The sequence below is a fragment of the Mytilus edulis genome, chromosome 7 (assembly GCF_963676685.1).
Source record: "Mytilus edulis chromosome 7, xbMytEdul2.2, whole genome shotgun sequence".
Lineage (NCBI taxonomy): Eukaryota > Metazoa > Mollusca > Bivalvia > Mytilida > Mytilidae > Mytilus > Mytilus edulis.
The window spans coordinates 45,926,659-45,951,394 of record NC_092350.1 but is presented as its reverse complement, the minus strand read 5'-3'; the positions used below and the strand labels follow the sequence as shown (position 1 = coordinate 45,951,394).

Genomic DNA, 24,736 nt, shown 5'->3' with positions numbered 1-24,736 from the left:
ACATTGCAAAATCACAGCCGTGTTAGCCATAGTCATTGCAGCGCCTAAATTTAATTCACATTTCAATTTCTAAAACGTGTTCCCAACATTAAGAAAGAATTTGGATGAAATTCAAGATTAGATTTGTATGATTTATCTAACTTATATTAATAACAGTGAAAATTATAATACTAATTAATATTTAATTGTAGTAGTAATTAGATAATTAATTGTATTCTCCAGCTTTGTCGGCGTTCCTCTGATCACACTGCAAACCAAATATATCGTTTATTAAATATATAAACCAAATTTCGTTGATCCAAAAAAATATCTACCAAATGATCTGGATGATTAGTTATCCCTAACAAAACACACGAATACAACAGTAAAAAATACGATTTACAACTACAAACGTTAAGACATTTGACAAAATCCGATGACAACAACAAACACAACATCAAAACACAACAAATTAATTTGGGATGGAAAAGTACCGTGCCACGTTTCAAAGCAATACGAATTCACACTCAGAAAAACATATAGAATTTTTATAGGACAAGTGGTACATGTATATTGCATTCTAATTTTCACGGAAAAAGTTTTTATATAGCCGATCAATTTTGATACGACCCATCAAAATTTATTGATATATTGAATAAACGTTGTTTTATCATTTTAAATACACAAATCTTTAAATATTTATTCCTTTTGCTATAGGCTACACCAATAGAACATTGATTTTATAATTGATACATAAAACATGTCATATATCTTGTAGATACTTATATTTGTCTTTCCCAGAGTCATGCTTTTTCCCTAACTACTTTTGACGCCATTGCACTATGTCCACATAATTGATTGGTGACTTTTTCGTGGATACCATTCATGTTAACTAGTTGTTCTTAGCTTGGAAATAGCATTACGCAACTCCAAATACGTATACTCTATTTCGTCTGTCGTTTTGTTGCTTTGTGTGTGATGCGTGCTTTTATAAGGAGTTAAGCCTTGATTGTTCTGTTTTATTATTTTAAATAATTTTATGAAAGCATAAAACGACTTTTGTTTTTCTAATTTGAATTTTTGGAAATATTGATGTCATTACATCAACTGTATTTTGTTTCTGGTTATAGTTGTTTTTATTGTGAATCATATCATATCGTCTTATACTAGGTATATGTTTTGTATTGGTTTATTTGTGTGTTTTATTTTAATATAAGATACAAAAATATTACCTCACAGTTGTTGAACAAAAAAAGTGAACACGTAAAAAAGGTTTTCAGAATTATATCCCATCAGTGCTTTAAATTTGTACAAATTTGAAATACATGAACCCTAAATCATTGTAAGTTCGTACGTGTAACGCGCTTTAATTTCCGTCACCTCTGTTTAGAGGTTCAAAAGTAGACATTAAAAAGGACCAGTACATAGTATGATAAATAAACTCATCATAGATACCAGGATTAAATTTTGTATATACGCCAGACGCGCGTTTCGTCTACCAAAGACTCATCAGTGACGCTCGAATCCAAAAAAGTGAAAAAGGCCAATTAAAGTACTAAGTTGAATTATGAATTATTGTTAAAATCTTTCAGCAACTTCAAGCTTCATTGACCTACACTGAACTGGAACAACGTTATAGAGAACTTGAAGAAAAATTAGAAAATGAAAAAATTACTGTTAAAAAGCTGGAGATAGAGAGGGAGGCCCTGATAAGACAAGTGGGAGAACTGAAACATGACTCTGAGTATAATAAAGATAGACTTCGCACCACAGAGGAGAAAATAAATGGCAAAAACATAGAGATTGACAGTAACAATGTAATAATTCAAAGTCTTACTAACAGAGTCGAGACTTACAAGAGAGAATTACAGAAAAAAGAAAAAAAGATTGAAAATCTTTCTGATGGCATTGAAAAACTAATAGAGAGCAATAAACAAGACAGCAATAAAAAGAGGGAACAAGAAAGCAAAATAAATAAGATGATTGAAGGTAAATGTTGTAGAATATCAACCAAAAATAAAAGGATTTGCAAATTTTTGATAAAAGTGTGAAAAAGGAGAATCCAAAGAAAATACCAAAGCACTAGCGTTTTTATTTATCAAAGAACCGTGAAATATATGTAGAAGTAGAAGTTTATAGAATACAGTTAAATCTATATTTTCATACCATATGCATAGTCGCCGTCAGCTAAAATTTGTAGGGGTAATCGTTTAAAATAATTTAAACTATCAACCACGTTCACTCGTGATATAGTTTTTCACATTCCATTCATAAGTCGCCAACAAAAAACCACTAATGGCCTACCCTTTAAATGATGACACTGTGATAATCCTGAACTTCACATTTTCCAAGACGATTTTGAAAGGTGGAATCCACCATTGTTTTTACCGGAAGTGTTTCCGTGGAGTTCAAGTTCAGAACATAAAGCGCGGGAAACTTTATCACATCAATGAAAAGATTACTACAGGAATCCCCGAAAGTGACGAATGTCATATGTAAACAAAGGATCCTCATAGAAACAAAGATGGCGGAATTACAATGGAAATGTTCTGAGGTAGGTCAGTAGTGATTTTTCTTTTAACGATTTAAGAATTGAATGTGAAAAACTATATCTCAAGTGAACGCGATTGATAGTTTAAATTATTTTTACCGATAACCGCTACAAATTTTAGCTGACTGCGACTATATAATATTCGATTCATCTATTTAACACATAACTTCAAATAAAATATAATTTTAAAAATTCCCCTGCCCTTGCAGTTAAATATTAGTATGATTTCGTTCTCTACTATATTGTTTGTGATTTTTGCCAATTTCACTTTCAAATATTTATAACCAACAGAACCACAGAATAATACGGATTTAAATACAAACAATCATGCTATACAAATATTTTCATTTTCCAATAGTGATGGGGTAATCTGATCCGCTCCTAAGCTAAGGTTCTGTGAAACCATAATTCATTTTAGAATCAATTACTATTTCTTGTATTCATCATTCTTTTTTTTTTTTGTTAGAAAGTTTATTATCCTGAACTCAAAAAATGCAAAATCGTAGTTTGTCTGGTTAATCGATGAGGTTACTCATATTATCTAAACGTTCAGGAAGAAAAAGACAATACACACAAAAAGTACATTGGAAAAACAATAAAGATAAAAGGAATAATGTCAAAATAAGAAATCATTATTTCAGGCTTCATGTTCATAAAAGTTTTCTTTTAATTTTAAAGTTAGATAGAAATGGATTTTTCAATATATTTTTCTTATTTTTATTTAAGCATACCTCAAACATTGGCAAAAAGATGAATATTCCTTTTTCTTTTTTTTATTTTCAAGAAAGGAGATAAAAAATATAGGTATTAATTTTTATCATAAAATCCTTTCACTAGGAGATAACGAAAATACCTTATGCGGGGTTCACACATTGCCGATTATTGCTCCCGTTTGAGATCAGATAGCGATACGACACGAAAAATGAAAAAGTCGGATTACTATCCTCAATTATCTGGAATGTCCCATCATTGTCTGGACGCAGTCGTTTAAGTTCGTAACAGATTCCAACGGGTCGGGAAGGGTCCGAATAGTTCGGCGTAGCACCCCGACAGTTAGCTGCGTCCCGTAAAATTCGGGGAAACTCAGCCGATTTTGTCTAGTCGGATTACAATCGTGCCTATGTCGTGACAGATTCTGCTGCATCGGATCAAAATCCTAACAGTGTTTTGTGTATTCTGGACGGTGTCCTGTGGAACGGGAATGATCTGGAGAAATTATTCAGTGCTGCTTTTATGCCGATTGAGTCCAGATTGCATCCAGATCTTGTCGATTGCGAACCGTTTTTGCCGAAACCGTTCCGGAACAATCCCGTTATTTATACGAAATTCGTCAATGATACCCACGTCAGAGTCCTGACAATTACTGAATACAATACGACTGAGAGCAGACAACGCCGTTTGCAATGCGACATAGCGGACCGTGATATCATTAAGTTCCGACACTACACGATCATCTCAATTATGCAGACTGTTTTCGAACGGATAACTTCAATCAGCGTCGGTTCAATGTCTGGTCACTGTCTGATCTCTGCCGGCTTATATTCGGTAAAATCGGGACGCAGACGTGACAGACTCGGTCGAATTTTACCTGGCGAAAGATACAAATTGGATAAGAAGCGGATTGAGAACGGAATTATAAATTCGCTTGGACACGGTTGAATATCGACGCTTCCTGAACAATATCTGATTGTTGTCGTTATTAAATTATTTGTTTAACAAATTTTAATTAAAGTTTGAATTTCCATCAACGATTCACAGGATCTTGATCAGACTTTTGATAAATTTTAATCGGGAATGGTCCTGTCAAAGACGGCAGTAAAAATCGTAAATGTGTGACCCCAGCTTAAAGCATTTTCTGCTTTTAATGTCAGATAGTTTTATCATTTTCAATTCTTTCACATGTTTCATTAGCACAATTTATACAGTTACGATTTTTTTCTATTATTCATTAAGATTAATCTCCGGAATAAGTTTAAGATTCCAAATGGGGTCAATTCCGTTCACTGGTTGGTTGAGTTTATCATATATTAATTTTTCAAAAATGAAGAATGTGTCAATGGATACGAATGCCCTAGCTCACGCTTTGCAATTTTTCAAGTTAAAAAGGGTCATAGCTCTAGAAAGATAAATAACTCACTGCCAAAATTAAAACTCTGTGTGCATGCTGTGTTTCTAAGCATTATGTATGAGTGTCATATAATTGGAATGAGACAAACATATGCATGTTGAGTTAGGGTGTGGACACTGACTGCGGGTTGTGGTTTTTAGCATTCTGTTTGAGTTTAGTAAAATTTGGATGAGGCAAACTTAAGTAATAGTATAAAAACGAAAAAAATTGAAATTGTTTAAATTATGAAAGGGTATAACTCTAGAATGGTAAATGACTCGCTGTCTAATTTCAAATCATAACTGCAAGCTTTTGTTCTTACTACTATGTATGCGTTAAAAATAAATGTGGATGAGAGAAAAAAAAATGGGTGCGGAAACAAAATTTGTCATTTTCCAAGTTATATAGGGGCTCTAACCGGTAAGTGACTCGCTGTGTAAATTCGAACTTAGTTTTGGTTTTAGCATTGTGTATGACTTGAATAAAATTTGGATGAGGAAAACTTAGAAGAACGAACGCCCGGACTGACTGCAGACGGATGGAAGGTCAAAGGTAACATCTTATTCCCCGGTTGCATACGACAGGGGCATACATATATGATAACATATGCAATTAAGGAATTATCATATTATATTCTCGATTTATGACGAAAAGAAGAAATTAACATGGTACATACTTTTTCATCAGGGCTATCGCATTAATTTCAATTGAAGCATACAACATATTATTTTCAATTTTATAAATTGATCCAATTTTTTAAGCGGTTACTATCAAATTATACTTTTTTTTAGTCCAGTTATAACTAGCACCAAGTATCATCAATTCTACCGTCTTAGCGCTCTGTCTGGTTTAAGAAATACACAAAAGCAACTATCATGCAAACTTTATCTTTTTACTTTTAACATTGAGTTAGATAGAATAACGAATGGGGAAAAGTTTACATTTATTTACTAGTCTTAATTTGTTTTACATATGAATATAAAGAAAAAAGACACACAGGAATTTAAAAACATTTGAACATTCGTGGTAGCTACACTGCATTCTTGTAATCTTAATAAATATGAATGTTTGGTTTCGTCAAAGAAACAATGACTCTAAGACAAAACATTACATCCATTCATCATCCATTCATCTCCTACACTAGTGGTATACTTCTGAAACCCGTGTCCTTTTTCTCTCTTAAAGGTTTCGAATGTTATTCTAACCTCCAAAAGGAACGCGAGTCAGATAGGAAACAGCATGCACAATCATTATTAGAAATGACAGAAGAATCACAAAATGCTAAATCGGAAAGAGAAAAGGCAGAAAAATATGTACGCAAAGCAGAAATGGAAAAGAAAATGTTGGAACATGAAAAGGAAATGTTTGTTATGAAAATCAAAAAATTAGAGGAAGAAACAAAAGAAATTCGAAAGCATAAAGACGCACTTCAAGTTCAACAAAAGTTAAACCTAACAGGTAAACATAAAAATTACAAAATAAATACGTAACTTAGTGCTATGTACACAAACGGTGTCAGTCTATTTAGAATGCACCTAAGTTTGTAGAATTAAAATTAATATGAATGATAATGCATGTATCGTCTTGTACAATGCTCTGATCTGCAGTAAATTTTATAAAGCATCTTCAGTGTATGCATATGTAACAAGAAGTGTGTACCCATACCATTCGGACTTCGGAGTAAATAAGAGTTATGATGAAAAGGGTGTTACCTATACATATTTAAAGTATACCAACATCAAAATATTTGTCTGTGGAATTATTTCAGATAATGTTCTCACAACCATTATATCGGCGTTTAATGTAGAAGTATTTCCGAGTTTTCAAGATATTCCAGAGCTTCTGTTTTCTATAAAGAGTCTTGTGATAACATTATTGGAACAAACCGTTTCTAATATTAAAGATAAAGCCATTCAGACATAATTTTAAAGTTACAAGTTAATGCTTAAATGAGTCCCTTTTGCATATATGTCATCTTTATATTTGATTTGGAATTTCAGCTGATTCGAGCGTCACTGTTTTATCATGTGAAAACAAAACTCGTGTCTTGCGTACAAAACGTAAACCGTGATATTTGTTATGATTTTTAAGGGCGCCATAATGATTTGTTTGACTATCTGTGTCAAAGATGAGCATGTTTAAATTGTCGTGGCCAAACTCTCATATTTTCTTAAAATGTGACACCCCCGACTAAGACTAAACATAGATTTCTGAGGACTTTTTTGCTAAGTCATAGAAATAACTTGACTTTTACTTTCAGAATACACATATGACTTGCTATTTTCGCTGCAAATTTTCCAGTTATTTATTTGAGTATGCCGTATCTAATAATATTAAGATCGTTGTTATCGTAGAGAGGTCGCAGAATATGCGTGGTGAAACCGAGGTGTAATCGTAGCGGAATCGTTGTAAAAGGGTAATGAGGACGTTGTAGCATCGTGACAAACAACGAAAATCTACATTTTCATTCCGCTCATACCACGATCTCACCACGATCTGAATTAATTTTAGATCGCGATGGGCTTGGTTCGATCGTGGTCTAGTGTGACTGGAGCATTATTAGAGATACCTGTGATTATATCGAAGTTGAATCCTGACTTTCTGTGTAAAGTTCTACTAGTTTACACTAAGCCTGTCTTCTCCTCTGAACCTACTGGGCAAATTTTAACCAACTTGCCCACAATCATCATTTGGTATCTATTTAAAATGTTTCCGTCACCCGGCCAACCAACCAAGATGCCCACAATGGCTAAAAATAAAACATAGGTGAAAAATGTAGAATTTGGCATATATCTCTTAAACCACAAACATTTAGAGCAAATCTGATAATGGGGAAACATTGTTTACTAGGTCAGGATCTTTATGGTCTGAAATTTTCAGATGATTCGGATGACCCGTTTTTTAGGTTGGTGCCTGTGAATTGGTCATTTAAGAACATTTTGCCTTCACTTTGCGTCCGGCGTCCGGTGTCCGTCGTCCGTCGTCGTTAACTTTTACAAAAATCTTCTCCTCTGAAACTACTGGGCCAAATTAAATCAAACTTCGCCACATTCATCATTCTAGTATCTAGTTTAGAAAATGTGTCCGGTGACCCCGCCAACCAATCAAGATGGCCGCCATGGTTAAAAATAGAACATAGGGGTAAAATGTAGTTTTTGGCTTATAACTGAAAAACCAAAGCATTTAGAGCAAATCTGACAGGAGTGAAATTGGTTATCAGGTCAAAATCTATCTGCCCTGAAATTTTCTGATGAATCAGACAACCCGTTGTTGGAATTCTGCCCCTAAATTGGTTTTGAAATTTTACTGTTTTTGGTTATCATCTTGAATATTATAATAGATAGAGATAAACTATAAACAGCAATAATGTTCAGCGTAGTAAGATTTACAAATAAGTCAACATGACCAAAATGGTCAGTTGACCCCTTTAGGAGTTATTGTCCTTTATAGTCAAATTTTAACCATATTTTTTTTCGTAAATCTTAGTTATCTATTACAAAAATCTTCTCCTCTGAAACTACTGGACCAAATTAATCCAAACTTGGCGACAATCATCATTTGTGTATTTAGTTTTATAAATGTGTGGCGTGACCCTGCGAACTAACCAAGATGGCCAACATGGCTAACAAAAAGTACATAGTGGCGAAATGTAGATTTTGGCTTATAACTCTAAAACCACAGCATTTAGAGCAAATCTGACACAAGGTAAAATAATCTTTTGGTCAAGATCTATCTGCCCTGAAATTTTGAGACAAATCGGACAACCTGTTGTTGTGTTGCTGCCCCATAACTAGTATTTTTAAGGAAATTTTGCAGTTTTTGCTTATTATCTTGAATATAATGTTCAGCAAAGTAAGATCTACAAATAAGTCAACATGACCAAAATTATCAGTTGACCCATTAAGGAGTTATTGCCCTTTATAGTTATTTATTAACAATTTTCATAAATTGTTGTAAATTTTTGTAAATTTTTGTAAATTTTTAGAATATATTTTCCACTGTAATTACTGGGCCAAGTTCATTATAGATAGAGATAATTGTAGCAACAAGAATGTACAGTAAAGTAAGATCTACAAACACATCACGATCACCAAAACACGATTTCGTCATGAATTTGTCTGTGTCCATTATTTAATATGCACCAAGATGAGCGACACCTTGAGAGCCTCTAGTTTGTTATTATCTTGAATATTATCATAGATAGAGATAAACTGTAGTCCATCACCGAAACATAATTTTGTCATTAATCCATATGTGTCCTTTGTTTAGTATGCACATAGACCTAGGTCAGCGACACAGGCATTTTAGAGCCTCTAGTTTAAATTATGACGGAAATGAAAATGGAACCCAACATCCACATATTCCAACATCCTTATGTTAAAGAGGGTCGAAAGATACCAGAAAGATATTCAAACTCACTTAGTAATTCATGTCAACCGTTACACAACCAGACTAAGGAATTGAAATAATTCATTTTGGAAAATCACTGGACTTGACTGGAAAAAATGATAGTTTTGCTTGCATCACTCATGTATTTGTTAAGGTGAAATGAGAAAGCTTGAGTTAAATGGATGATTTTTTTTCTGTTGTGACCTCAGGTGCCCTTTTAATGAAAGAAAAGTAGATACTTTGCTAAGGTATATACTTCTTCTGTAATAAATATCTGTATTTTTAATATAGGACTTCAAGTACATGATGGACATTGCATAGTTTATGTCATGTATTTGATAATGTGAACTGAGCTAACTTGAATTAACTGGTTTATATTCAATTTGGTTTATTTGGGGGTGACCTCAGGTACCCATGTCATGACAAAATAAAAGGTACAATCCGCTCGTTCGTTCGTGTTTCTCTATGTAGGTTAAATATTTTGGTGGAGGTAGTTTTCTGAACGGACGGACGGACGGGCGAACGGATGCACATACAAGAAAACATATTGTTCCTCTACTATCGTAGGTGGGGCATAAATAAAATCTAACTTTGAGAGCACAAACTAGGCCACTTTTCATCAATTGGATATTTTCAAGAGCCATAACTCTTTAAATAAAGCCAGTTTTCCACCATTTTAGAATTTATTCTAGATATTTTTATGTTAAACAAGAGTTTAAGTTTTGTAAAAAACAATAGGCAAAACCTGTTCCTGTGTGAGCGCTAACGAGTCCATTTCCATAAATATATTAATTTCAAGTGTTATAACTATTTTTTTAAAAGTCGATCGACCACCAATATAAAACTTGTTATATATGTTGGTGATATAAACCTATAATAGTATAAGTTAATCTGCCAGATTTTTTGCAAAACTTATACTATTATAGGTTTATATCACCAACATATATAACAAGTTTTATATTGGTGGTCGATCGACTTTTAAAAAAATAGTTATAACACTTGAAATTAATAAATTTATGGAAATGGACTCGTTAGCGCTCACACAGGAACAGGTATTGCCTATTGTTTTTTACAAAACTTAAACTCTAGTTTAACATAAAAATACCTAGAATAAATTCTAAAATGGTGGAAAACTGGCTTTATTTAAAGAGTTATGGCTCTTGGAAATATCAAATTGATGAAAAGTGGCCTTGTTTGTGCTCTCAAAGTTAGATTTTATTTATGCCCCACCTACGATAGTAGAGGAACAATATGTTTTCTTGTATGTGCATCCGTTCGTCCGTCCGTCCGTCCGTTCAGAAAACTACCTCCACCAAAATATTTAACCTACATAGAGAAACACGAACGAACGAGCGGATTGTACCTTTTATTTTGTCATGACATGGGTACCTGAGGTCACCCCCAAATAAACCAAATTGAAAACCAATTTACAGGTAAATTGTCTCAAAGACAAAAACCATCATGATTATCATTACGAAACATACTGGATTGGCGGTTATATACTGTTTTGACTATATAGCTTAAGAATATCTATCAACCAAATAAATAAATAAATATATGTCTCTATCATATAATATTCTTATTTCGTATGTTTTTGAACGACATTTCATGTTGAATTGATTGAAAAATACTGCATCCTAACCCACTCTCTATTTATATTTTATGATTATGTGAGTCTTTCACCAAATATTTGCCGCATGCAAATAACGAATAATTTGTTGGTGTATAAGCTTTAATGAAATTTTTCAAAATTAATGAAAATTGATAACTGGACCGTCCATCCGTATCACAACACGACCAACTTGGTGTTTTTCAACCGATCTTCACCTTAGTTGATGTACATATTCAATTTCTGGAGGGATAATCACATATTGATTTTTAAGGTCGAAGGAAAATATCACATCTTTTTATATATATATATCAACGACGGACTTCTCCGCTGCAAGATATCTTGTTAGAGTTGATGTTTTTCCTAGATGAATATTGAAAAAAACTATAACTGATCCCTCATTTCAATGTTACAACATCATAGCAGTGATTGGTGATACAGAATTCAAGTGGAACACCAAATTGGTGAATTTAAAAGATACAAAGTATTGAGTATATTATGGAGGCACCAAGGACAAAACTAACAGACTTTGTGAAACATCAGCCGCCCTTGTCAACATACATAATCATTGTTTAATCAAATATTAACTGAAATAAAACATGCTTTGGTTTTTTTTATTTTCCAAATTCCATCAGGACAGCTAGAAGCTATTTACGTCTAAAAAGATGAAATGTGATTTAAAGTCCATCATTGTCTTTATTATGAATTAAAAAATCAATGTCATTTGGACATCTGTAGCATTGTTGTATCATTGTCTATGAAAGCGATAAAATCAATAATGATATCAAAAAAATGTTTTGAGACGACCCTTCACATTTTACCTGTCGTAGTCGTTCTCAACTGTAGGTGCCGTGAGTTGTTGAAAAGGTCTATTATCATATGATATATGAACGATATTTCATTGTTTTTAAATAACAAGTACGGTTCGATTTCATGTTTTAAGATCAGAGGACAAAACAAAATAACCAAATCATAGAAACCACGATAAGAACTGTAATATATAATAGTAGTTATAATCAAATAGAAAATCAATAATTTACGGAAGCCGATAAGGGCCATTCAAAAAAAAAAAATTATGTCGTAATTACGACATAGCAATCGTAATTACGACATAGCATGTCGTAATTTCGACATAACATGTCGTTAAAACGACATCGCTATGTCGTAATTTCGACATAACATGTCGTAATAACGACATCACTTTGTCGTTTTAACGACATAGATATGTCGTAATAACGACATCGCTATGTATATAAAAGAATATGTATTATGATTGCCAAGAGACTAAATGACACAGAAGTTAACAACTCTAGGTCTTCATAATGCCCCAATAATTAGAAAAGCCCCACATAGTCAGCTATAAAAGAGGGACGAAAGATATCAGAGGGAGAGCCCCCGAAATGCTTGGCTGCAGACAGTGTTATTAATTAATTATTAGCTCCCTTGGTAAAACTTCAAATTTCATATTTAATGTATTTCCTTGTTAAATAATTTACATGAAGCTTAATAAGTATATATTTGTTAATTGCATAGCTTTTGCTATTTGAATTCATTGGTTAAAGATATTATTCATATTGTAAAGTTTGATAATTGTATCGTCGCAAAATCTTTAGTCACCTTCTTTGGTTACCTTCTGTGAGAAACTTATATAATTTATAGATCCCATTGTAGGTTATAAAGATACTGTCCGTAGCAGGGGTGTAGATCCCGTCAAATTCTAGTAAATCTTCTAATTGGTGGAAGAACTATGTGTGGAATTATTTATGGACTGATTTACAGTCCCCCAAGGCAAGCCATGCTTTCCACCTTCCTTAAAATAAGCGCCAACGACATGCCTTCTTGTCATAAGGATGAATTGAAGTATTGATTGCTCTTTTCATACTTTCAAACGTTGGACACGATGTTCCTACAACCTCTAGGATTTAAAACAGAATCTTCGAAATTTCATCCGCAAAACAAAATAAAAATGTTAGAAAACACGAACCAATATTAAAACAAATTCAATATATGTTTCAAATTGTGTTTTTACAGCTCTTGATTATATACTAATTAATATCTAGTATATTTGAGGATTAGACAAAGCTATGTGAAAAAAAAAACGGATGTCAAACGTAACATTTATGAAAAACTGATTAAACTCTTATGTATAGTGATCCTATTTCTTATTCTCTGATCTTCTTCATTCTTGGCAGGAACAACGACATGTGTCGGTTCTTTGTGGCGTTAAAGCCGTTATTTTGCCAAATTTCATTTGACTCGGTGGCTTCATATTAAGCTGGAATAAGAAAAATGTTCAACGACGTTTTTCGTTAACTCAACGACTGAAAGTGAATTTTGTAAGTAGATATAGCAGAAAATGAATAAAGAGAGTAAGACAATTGTAATATCTAACAAAAGTACAAATATTTGCCTCATTGTTCATTATGACATTTGGAAAAAGAGGTTGATGATTGCTGCCGAAAAAAAAGAATAGCGCATATTGCTATAGACTTCACCTGGAGACATAGGCTCGATACAGGTTAAATTTTGCAATTTTTATTAATCGTTTGTAGCTTTTAACGATTTATTTAAAAGAATGGTGAAATGGGGGGAAAATCTCATTACATGAATTTCGTCCAAGTTTTGCAAAGACAAATTGGAGACACCAAGACAGTCCTCTTAATGTATAATGCGAATTGAAATTTATGTTGTGGAAGTACTCCGAAATAGATCATTTAAAGTCGTCACTTCAGTAAGGTGCAATCACCAATATTAAAAGACTTATACCAGTTCAAGGAATGTTTTACTTCGCGATTTGTTCTGCTATTCATGTTATAACTGTCGTGATGAAATTAATTTCTGTACTAGCAAAGCCGGAACTTTTCGTCAATATAAACTTGTGCATGAAATAGAGGTAATTGAAAGACAAATCCCAAACCGCGACGAAAACCGTTTCATCGAATTAATAAAAACCCGGGATTATATAAGCTGTTTTCGCGGACGATCCAGGAGTAGATTACTATATTTCAAATTGATATCAGAAGTTAAACACTATAGATGACTTGGGGAAATAATTATCAAGCCAATGTTCAAGTTATTGAAGGGGTGTATTTCGACAACTTATGTGCTAGGGAAAATACAATTTTATTCAAATTTAACCAAGGGTAAAAATGTTCGATTTACTTGCAGAGTATCACATATATTTGTATTGGGGTTGAATTAAGATATAGAAATTTTACAATGACAGATGATATGCACCTTGAAAGTTAAACATCATATGACAAAAGTTTCGTACATCTAAAAAAAAATTTTTATGGAAAACCGTACCACATCTTCCTATATCTATTTCCGTCCCATCTTTCCTTCATACATTACTTGCGACAGTAATGCATTTTTAGTTGAAATAACTTAAAGGGTAAACATTATTAAATCGATTTCCACAACTTGAGGTAATTTATGATAAAATGACATCACAAAACGAACAGAACCAGAATCAACCAACATATAAAAAAAAACGAATAAAAAAAAATAATCGAAGTCAAAAACCCTCTTCGACGCCGCTTTTTTTGAAGTGTAACGTCGTGTTGTAGGAACATCGTGCCCAACGTTTAACTGTAGACACAGAGCAATCAATACTTAATGTGTACAACAAGCCATGGAGTTTGCGCTTATTTACAGGGAGGTGGAAGGCTTGGCTTGCCTAAGTAGTACTCAAACTCAGTCCTCATATAATTCCATATATTATTCTTTCACCAAATTAAGTCCATATCGTTTATGATTAACTGTACCACACCCTTCCACAGTAGTTAACGCATTACTATGAAATGGGATCTGTAAAATATATTAAGTTTCTCACAGAAGGTAACCGCAGAAGGTGACCAAAGATTTTGCGACGATACAAATATTAAACTTTACAATATAAATAAATATCTTTAACCAATGAATTCAAATAGCAAAAGCTTTGCAATTAACAAATATATACATATTAAGCTTCATGTAAATCATTTAACAGTGAAATACATTAAATATTAAATTTGGGGTTTTACCAAGGGAGCTAACAATTAATTAATAACACTGTCTGCCACACAGGATTTCGGGGGCTCTCCCTCTGGTATCTTTCGTCCCTCTTTTATAGCTGATTATACGTTTTTTTTTCTAATTATTGGGGGCATTATGATATGACCTATAGTTATTAATTTCTGTGTCATTTAGTCTCTTAGCAATCATAATACATATTCTTTTATATACATAGCGATGTCGTTATTACGACATAGCGAAATTACGACATAGCGATGTTGTAATAACGACATGTTATGTCGAAATTACGACATGCTTTGTCGTTATTAGGACATACATTTTTTTTTGAATGGCCCTTATCGGCTTCCGTAATAATTATCTAAAATGAAAAAAAAAACATATGGTAATTTGTCAATGAATAGGTAAAATATTTCAGATGACTGGGGTTGGTCATTTAACCAAGATTCTGAAGTTGTGAAAGGGCTATATTACGAGAGGATAAAAGATCAACCGTTTATTTTCAAACTTGTGAAGCGTAGAACTGCGATTTGCTAATCATCTGCAATACAGTTCATTTGTGATGAAATTGAAGGAGGCAGTAAAATTGTTGTACCTAAGGAGTTGCACCTCGATATTAAACAAAGCTTGCAAACATATTAGATGAATATAATTATTTTTTTCACGCAATCATTCTCTTTCTTGATTTAATTACTCCGTTGTAAACACTAGAAGTCTTTTTCATTATCATCCTTCCACTAATCATCACACACCCCTCCCCCCTAAAAAAACACACAAAAAATCAACAACATTTAAAAAAAGATAAAAGATAAAAGCACAAAACACAAAAACTATGTTATTTAAGCAATATGATTGCTTCCTCCCTTCCCTCTCTTCTTAAATTTAAACGGGTGACCAACGCATTATATAATATACTATAGGCACTATTTTCTCAACCAAATACCTATTTTGTATTGTTTATTTTTGCTTGCGTAACTACCAGTAGGAAATATTTCATACATATTCAAGACTTTGAAGTATCCATATCGATCAAAAATGATTACAAACAAAACGTACAAAGTATACTCAAATTTTGACGTTACCAATTGGGACGCAATATCGTGCGTAACGTCAAAGGGGTCATAAAGTTGTACTTCTGTCCGTACGTGCGTCCGTTCTAGAGTAATACCCCTTTACAAATGGAAAAATTGCTGAATTATTCGTAGCTGTAACTTAAACTTATACACAACGCGTATTACCATCAAATACAGATCAAGTTTGAATTTTATTGGTGTCACTTGCTTTGTTAAGGAGTTGTGTCTCTTTACAAATAGAAAAAAATATTAAATTTTCGTTTCCGTTCTCTATCTTTCGTCTGCCTTACACATGTTACATGGTTTATCTAACCTGACAATGTTAAGTTTATATTTTACTTGTATTAAAATCTTTTAACAGAGTTTTAACAGTATATCAAGGTTAGGTATAGACATTTCAGGGTGTTCATTCTTGTTTGGAGATCTTAGTAAAGAGTTTAAGTTTTTAAAGCATAAATAATCTGGTTCAAATCAACAATGAGTTTTTTTTTAAACTGTTACTGTAACTTCTGCATAGCTATTTTAAAAGTGATAATGTCCTGAGTAAATATTTTTTTTAATTTGTTCAATCTGATTTGATTAACTGATATATATTTTATGCTCATTGTTGAAGGCTGTATGGTGACCTGTGGTTGCTAATTTTTATGTCGTCTGGTGGAGAGTTGTCTCATTGGCAATTATAACACATCTTTCTATTTTGATATATAGACTTAAATGTTTTTTTTGGAGTTCCAACATTATTTTTCCTCTGACAGCATCTGTCACAGGCACAACAAAGGGTTATGCGTAACCATTACCACTTTTTTTCAAACTTCTAAGATATCTTATATAGAAGATCGAAGTGAGGGTGTACATATACTGCATTCAACTATAGAAGTAATGTTATACTTAACTTCTTATAATGCTTAGTACACAAGAAGGCACAATAAGATACCACATAACTTTAAACAAATTTTAAAATTTAAAAAAGAAAAAGAAAAAAATCTTAAAAAAACAAAAGGGGGATGCAAAGGAGGGACGAAAGATACCAAAGGGACAGTCAAACTCATAAATCTAAAATAAACTGACAACGCCATGGCTAAAAATAAAAAAGACAAACAGACAAACAATAGTACACATGACACAACACAGAGAACTAATTAAAAGATAAAACAACACGAACACCACTATAAACTATTGCAACATACCCAGAGTGATTAAGTTACGTTTTGTACAATTATATCTTCATTAAACAAGTGTGTGTCAGTTTTATACATAAAAGGAAAATTTTAGCTTATTAAGTTCAATCATCAGTATGGCTATCTGGATTTTTGTGAAAAATAGACATTTTGTTGACTAAAATTAATTTTTTGATAGAAAGAAAGTTGACTAAAATTATTTTTTTTATAGAAAGAAAAACGAGCTACTTTCTTTTTATGTCTTGAATATATAATATGTTGTCTTTCAAAATTGTTTTTTGAAATTTCTTGGTATTGTTGGTCTTGGGAGATAAACAGATTCAAAATTTTGGATTTTTTTACATTTTTCAATGGTTGCTTTGGAAACAAACTTTTTATTTAATTCAAAATGTTAACAATTCTGAATGATGTTTATTAATCATTTAAACACTTTTATTGCTTGTTTTGAATAGCTTAATTTTCATAGGTATATAAAAAAGATCCCTATGTACGTATTTAGGCAAAATTTTATAAGGGTTGTTTCCATGGTACCTAAGGATCAAAATTTTTAAAAAAATGAAGTTTATGATGTATATTATCATACCATACCTTCCTCATAAACAAAGTATAAAGACATTTGAAGAGGGGTCATGAATCGCCCACCAACAGGAACCTACATGATTCTAACAAAGAGAGGTACATAACATGACAACTGCATAGGATCAAACGATCTTACATGCATATGACAAAACATCGAAAACACGATTTATAAGAGATGATCTTATAGTTGTATTTTGAAGGTTTACACAAAAATTTGCTGATAGGCAAAGAACAACAAGAAGAAAGAAAAAAAATGGAAATTCAGCTTAAGCAAGCAAACGCAGAATTAGAGAAAGTGAGGGAAGGAAAACAAAAAGCGGAAGACAATGCTCAAAAGGCGATACAACAAAATCAATTGCTTGAAATGGAACATGAATATAAAACTAAAGCAATGATTCAACAAATGACAGCAGAAAAGCAGGAATTAGTTTCTCAAAAACAAAATGTAGAAGCTGATTTAAACATCTACAAACAAAAAGGTATGGATATTCATTTCTTGTATTTATTCGTCGGGTGACATTCATACATACATTCTTTTAATGGACGCAGGACATTTTAGCGAACAAATTTATACTACTAGAAATATGAACTCGAAGTTGCAAAGCGTTGTGCGAATATCAAGAAACACACTAACTGACTTGTTTTCTGTTGATGCCGGTGTCCGTCAAGTAAGTGAGTTGTCAGACTGATTGTTCATTTGATTTTATACTTTTTCAAAAGTGGGGCGAGTCGGTAAACCAGAGTTGGGCGATTTGTTTATAAAGTGGCGATCTGGTGTGGGTAGATTAGCCAGTGGGACGAGTTTACATTGTTTCATATTAAATCATCGTGTTCGGGGGTCATAAAGGGTATACATTATATAGTAATATATAAAGCATATTATACATGTTATAGTAATGGTTGTGTGGCGTTCTAAACTAAATTTTATGAATAGTTCATGGTTTTTCGTTTAAATTAAAATATTAATTCCATTCGGACTTGGTGTGTCTGTGTTAGATCACCCTATGGCCTCCGTTTCTTGTTGGTTTTTTTTATATAGATTAAATCGTTGGTTTTCCCGTTTGAATGGTTTTAGACAAGTAATTTTGGGGCCCTTTATAGCTTATTTTTCGAAGTGAGTCAAGGCTCCGTGGTGAAGGCCGTACATTGAACTATAATGGTTTACTTTTATTATTTGTTATTTTGGATAGAAAGTTGTCTCATTGGCAATCACACCACATCTTCCTATATCTATAGAACGGATTTTTAACATTTGATTTAATCTATTTGACTTTTAGTATTCTATTTATCTAGGATATTATAATGTTTTACATTTTGCTGTCTCGAGTCTATTAAAGTTGTTTATTTATCATATGTAATTCATTATATTGGTTTAAAAATATATCGCAAAAATGGGCATTAACAATTTAACTTTCGTTTAAGTGGGTTAAAATTCAGTCGCTAGCATGCGCTCAACTTTTTCGCTAAAATGTCCAAATTTTGTTGCTCAAATGTCATATCAATGCATTAAAAAGCCACAAAAAAATATCAGAAAATAAAGGAGATAACTGTATTGTATTTTAAGCTTGTTTTTTTCATAAAAAAAAGCTTAACATACAATACAGCTATCTCCTTTCTAATGCAACATATTAAAACGAATACCACTTTATCAATATTTTGGGTGTAAAATGACATACTGTTTACAAACCATCTCATTTTCGCGAGCGATTTATTTTCGCGACTTTTGCGAGTAGAAATATAACGCGAATTTAAATCTAATTTAAATTTAACTGAAAAAAAAGATTTTGAAGCCAAAAATGTAACTTTCGTGTTTATATTGTGAGAAATTACAAACAAAAAAAAAAATCGGAATTCTAAATGATGGCTTTCTGAAGCCTTGGTCACACCTTACTGGATAGCACGAAAGGACGCCTAACGGATGAAAATAACAGTTGTCCGTTGACAAAATTTTTATCCTTTGGGAGTCAGTTGTTGTGCTGACCAAATAAAACGGACGTAACGGACACACACCGGATATGCAACGTACGAGAAACGGAACCGTATAGGACAGAACGGATGTTGAACGTAATCTAAAGGACGAGTACCGCATAAAACGAACGCCTAATTGAAACATACCGGACAAAACAGATAAACAAGATATGCGGAAAATTTAAAGGCGACAATAATAATACATATAAATCGCATTAATATTCAAAAAGTTTCTGTGTAACTGGTGTTGGTTTGTTGGCCCGAATAAGAGCTGCTTGATAGTGAAGTCGTGCCCTTACTTTAAGATCGATTATAAATAATAAGAATTCATGACACTCAAGAAATCTAACATACCAATAATTTGCATTTACATGTATGACGCAATATTTTCAATTGCCATTTATCCGTTTCAAATCCGTTCATCATCCGTTTTATCCGTTATACGTCCGGTGAAAGTCCGTTTCACCTTCAATCAACATCCGTTATATCCGTTAGATGTCCGTAAGAAGTCCGTTGGTGAAATCTATCTCCCAGACCTCCAATAGATGTATAACGAACGGACTCGTAACGGATACATAACCGAAACGAAACGGATGAGTACCGTACAAAACTGACGCATACCGGACGTTCAACGGACATTTCATCTCATCCGTTGGACGTCCGTTCAAAGTTTTGAACATGCTCAAAGTTTGCTACCGGACAGAACGGACGTCGACGGATAAAACGTATGCTAAACGGACATGCAACGGATATGGACGGACGTCTAACGGATAAAAACGGACGTCTAACAGACATGAACGGATTGAAAAAAAGTTATCCGTTAGGCATCCGTTCGAGCTATCCGCTAAGGTCTGACCGAGGCTTACGTTATATATACATATAGAATTTACAATTCACCCCTTCAATATAATTGTCAACGTCCAATGAAAACTATCGTTACAAATGTACTGCATTAGAACGAAGGTTATAAATGTTATTACGACATTTTGAATACTATAAAGTAATTTTGAATATTATTTCAATTTTATCTGTCAGTTATGTTTTAATGGTGTTTTTTTTTACAAAAGCCTAAAATTTCGCTGATACATAATGTTTCCAATGTATTTTGACTTCATGTGAGATAGCTAGCAGATCTACTCCACATATTAATCGGAAAGAAAGACCGACTCTGATTAATTCGACCTACAAACTTATGGATTGCTCATTTGTATACACTATTGCGATTTCTATCAACAAGAACATGTGGTATGATTTCCAATGAGACAACTCTCCAAAAGAGACCAAAATGACACAGAAATTAACAGCTATAGGTCACCGTACGACCTTCTACATGTTTTTGTTAAACTTTACAGTGAAGGAAATTGTTAACAAAATATATTTATAGGGTTTCTCGAGCATGTTAAAGACAATGTGCATCTTTACGTATAATATGATCCTGCATCAGGTTTAGAAGGACGATGCTTATAATGAATTATATAAAGTTGGATCATCGATATATATTTTCTCAGATAGAATGTTATTATATAAAAAAGAGAATCGGGTACTGCTATCGTACAATCCAAGATGGCGGTATACAGTGAATCTATCTTAATGAAAACTTAAAATTTGGGTAAATCTTCAAAAATTTTCGTCTTCTTTATGCATCCGTGTTTTTATCACTAATCTTTTTTTCTGTTTCTGTTATGATACCTGGGACAATTAATTACTCCACCATTTTCTACATTTGAAAATGCCTGTACCAAGTCAGGAATATGACAGTTCTTGACCATTCGTTTTTGATGCATTTTGTTATTTGATTTTGCAATGTGAACATGGACTTTCCGAATTGATTTTCCTCTAAGCTCAGTATTTTTGTGATCTTACTTTTTACTATTGAAGAAAGTTTTGTCGTTACAATTTTAAAACCAGAATTTCATGGTAAAAAAATAAGTTCAAATTAACAATCTAGGTATCTTCATTTTGCAAATGTGCAGCTATCTCTTAAACCCACAGGAGTTCAGTAATGAAACTCGCCATAAATATATGCAGCTTAATATTTGTTTTCAGAAACAGATGAAGAGGCAGAGAAATCAAGTAAATCAGAGAAAGAGGAAAAGTCTGCAGTGTGTAGAATCTCTTAAATCAATCGATAATATAAGTAAATTAAAATTTGGCACTGCAAAAAAGATACACGATAATTTCAATAAGCAAACACTAAAAAAATCCAAACATCTTGTGATAGTGGGAAATTTTTTTTAAGTTTTATTTTGTTTTAATTTTAGTTTTAGTCTGTTTCATCGATATGCACTTCATTACACCAAGATGTAGTTCATTTTAGCGCATGGGTGATTTATAAGTGTTGCTTCTCTTCATCGTTTTATTTTTTATAAATAACTTCAACACCCTTTGCATTATATCTTTTTAAGGTGGCAAAAATATAGTATATCGCCATTAAATTTCATTAAATGTTTCTACATGTATTTGACAGTTTCCCCACAAGGAAATAAATTCAATTTGTTAGTATTTTACCTAAATTCAAAATACTATAATGAATGCACACTGTATTACACATAAAACATGCTCTACTATGTATCATTAATTAATTTCATTTATCTGTGTATTTTTAAATTTAGTAAGGATTTGTTTGTTATTATACTTTTATCTTATCTAGATGTAGAGTTTACATATTTAGTAATTTAACTTTGAATTCTAATAAAGTGTGCAGAATTAATTATAGGTGTAAGGTGTACAGAAGTTCTAACGATGCTCTGTTTACCAATCACGCAATCGGTATGCTGTTATTACCTTCACTTATATCTTTTAACAAAATTTTAACATTAAGCCTCTTAGGGTCTATGTTACCATGTTTTTACTTCAGTTTTTAAATTTATCTTACAATTGTATTGCCAAGTTATAATGATAATGGTGACTAAATAGAATGAATTGAAATCTTTACTGTTTTATATTTAAGTTTAGGAAAAAGTAAAATCACCGAAATACTGAATTCAGATAAAAATTCAAAAAGAAAAGTCCCTTATCAAATAGCAAAATCAAAAGCTAAAACAAATCAAACAAATAGATAACAACTGTGATATGCCTATCTTGGTACACTATAGGCAATAAATTATGTGGTAAAAGAGGGACGACAGATACCAAAGGGACAGTCAAACTCATAAATCAAAAATAAACTGGCAACGCCATGGCTAAAAAAGAAAAGGACAAACAGATAAACAATAGTAAACATGACACAACATAGAAAACTAAAGAATAAACAACACGAACCCCACCAAAAACTAGGGTTGCTCTCAGGTGCTCCGGAAGGATAAGCAGATCCTGCTCCACATGTGGCACCCGTCGTGTTGTGTAAATGGTGGATTGAACCTGGTTTTATAGCTAGCTAAGGGACGTACAATGTTGCATCTGGGCACTGGAGGCAAATTGATTCATTGTCAACCATACAAACACGCTTTTTGATTAGACTTATTACTTATCAGTACTGAAATGTGTTTCTGACATGATTGGCCCCAAGCATGGTAGACACTGTTCATACTCATTGATTGAATATGTGTGGAACAGATTCCCGAACCACATCAATATATATGACATTTGGTACAATATTATATCGGAATAAAGTTAGAGATGTTCAAAAAGGCGTTTCTAGCATATTTCATACGTATGTCTTTATAAATGTTTTATAAAAACATGTATGTATTTTTAATTAGTGTAAATGGTCAATGTATTGTATTTTTGACTTGCATCCGATGAAAGTCTCAAAATGCGATACTATGGCATTTATGGTGACCGGCTGAGGCCATTACCGTTTTCGCTATTTTACCTTTTCACTTTTCACATTCTATAGGTTGAAAACGTGAGATTATTTCCCTTCGCGTTTTTGAATTCGCGTTTTCGTTTTTTTAGTTTCTCGTTTTCATGTTTGTCCGTGTACGACCTCGCAATTCTGCTATTGTCAATTACTGTACGCTTCTGTAAGTCATTTCGAATCTTTTATATGATTGGATAATGATTAACTATTTAAAGTCTTTTGTAGACGAAACGTGTGTCTTGCGTAATTAAAAAAATAATCCTGGTATCTATGATGAGTTTAATTACAACCACTGAGTCGATGCCTCTGCTGGTGGAGATTTAATACCCCGAGGGTATCACCAGCCTAGTAGTCAGCAATTCTGTGCGTACATGGATTATCATTGGTATGGTCACATTTGTAAATTAACTGTTTACAAACCTTTCGAATTTAAATACTAAGGCTTTTCTACCTCAGGAATAGATTAACTTATCTGTATTTTGCAAAAGTTTTAGGAATTTTGGTCCTTAATGCTCATAAATTCGTACTTTCTTGGCCTTTTTATTCTTTTTTGGATTCGAGCATCACTGATGAGTCTATTGTAGCCAAAACGCGCGTCTTGCGTAAAATAAAAATATCAAACATATCAAAGGAGCATTCAAATATATACAGTTGAGTATATTTCTAACCTCTCATTCAAACTGTCAAACAAATATGTCATAGAACAGTTCAAGTGGCACTGTCAGAATAGGTTCTAGAACGAACTGACCAAACCAGTTTTAGGTAGAACTGTCTTCGTGAGTTCAGTTTTTCTTCTGTCTATGAAGAAATAACATCGAAAATGTGGTGTACATTGAATAACTAGCGTAGCGTGTTATTTAAAGTGTGCACCACATTTTTTATGGTATTTCGAATAGTCAGAAAAAATATTACAGTAATTTCTTATAATTTCATTATTAATTCCATTTTTAACCGGAGTATATCATGTAAAAACGTTGATGAAGTCAAGGTCACTTTACAAAATTATGTCTATGAGCTGATAAACAAAATGACGTCAGACAATCAGAAGACGCGTTACATCCAAAATTAAATTATATGAAAATAATTTTAAGTTTTCTTTTAATTTTCTAATAACACAATCAATATAATACTAATAAAATAATATTTAATGATAGTGTTGAATTGGTAACCTTTTAAAATAAGTTTATTCAAAAGATCGACAAGTTTACCTGGATCGTTTCTAAATTTTATGAAATGATTGCAAGTTATAAATGAACGTATTGCAGGTTTTATCATATCTTGACTTGTCAAGTTTAAATAATCAATGTTAAGTTTTTGCGTTTTAACTGTTTTAAGAAAAACAATAAACAATATGTATACTATATTCAGAGCATTGCATGATTGTATATTTCTGTCTGAATTTATATTTCTTACATAGAAGATTACTGTACGCTGGTTAACATTGTTATTACTGACATTACTAGTAGTTAAACTTAGAGACTATCTGA

At 32.6% G+C, this 24,736-nt stretch overlaps 1 protein-coding gene across 1 annotated transcript in view; it reads left to right on the top strand.

Moving 5' to 3' along the window:
• LOC139483153 (golgin subfamily A member 6-like protein 7) overlaps nucleotides 1-21,567 on the top strand; it is a 40,196-nt gene extending 18,629 nt beyond the window's left edge. Inside the window, exons 5-8 of the mRNA XM_071267187.1 lie at nucleotides 1,572-1,968; nucleotides 5,823-6,095; nucleotides 17,680-17,958; nucleotides 21,494-21,567. Of these exons, the coding sequence (XP_071123288.1) occupies nucleotides 1,572-1,968; nucleotides 5,823-6,095; nucleotides 17,680-17,958; nucleotides 21,494-21,567 (1,023 nt within the window). The remainder of the gene's footprint in view (nucleotides 1-1,571; nucleotides 1,969-5,822; nucleotides 6,096-17,679; nucleotides 17,959-21,493) is intronic.
• The last annotated feature ends 3,169 nt before the right edge of the window (nucleotides 21,568-24,736 follow it).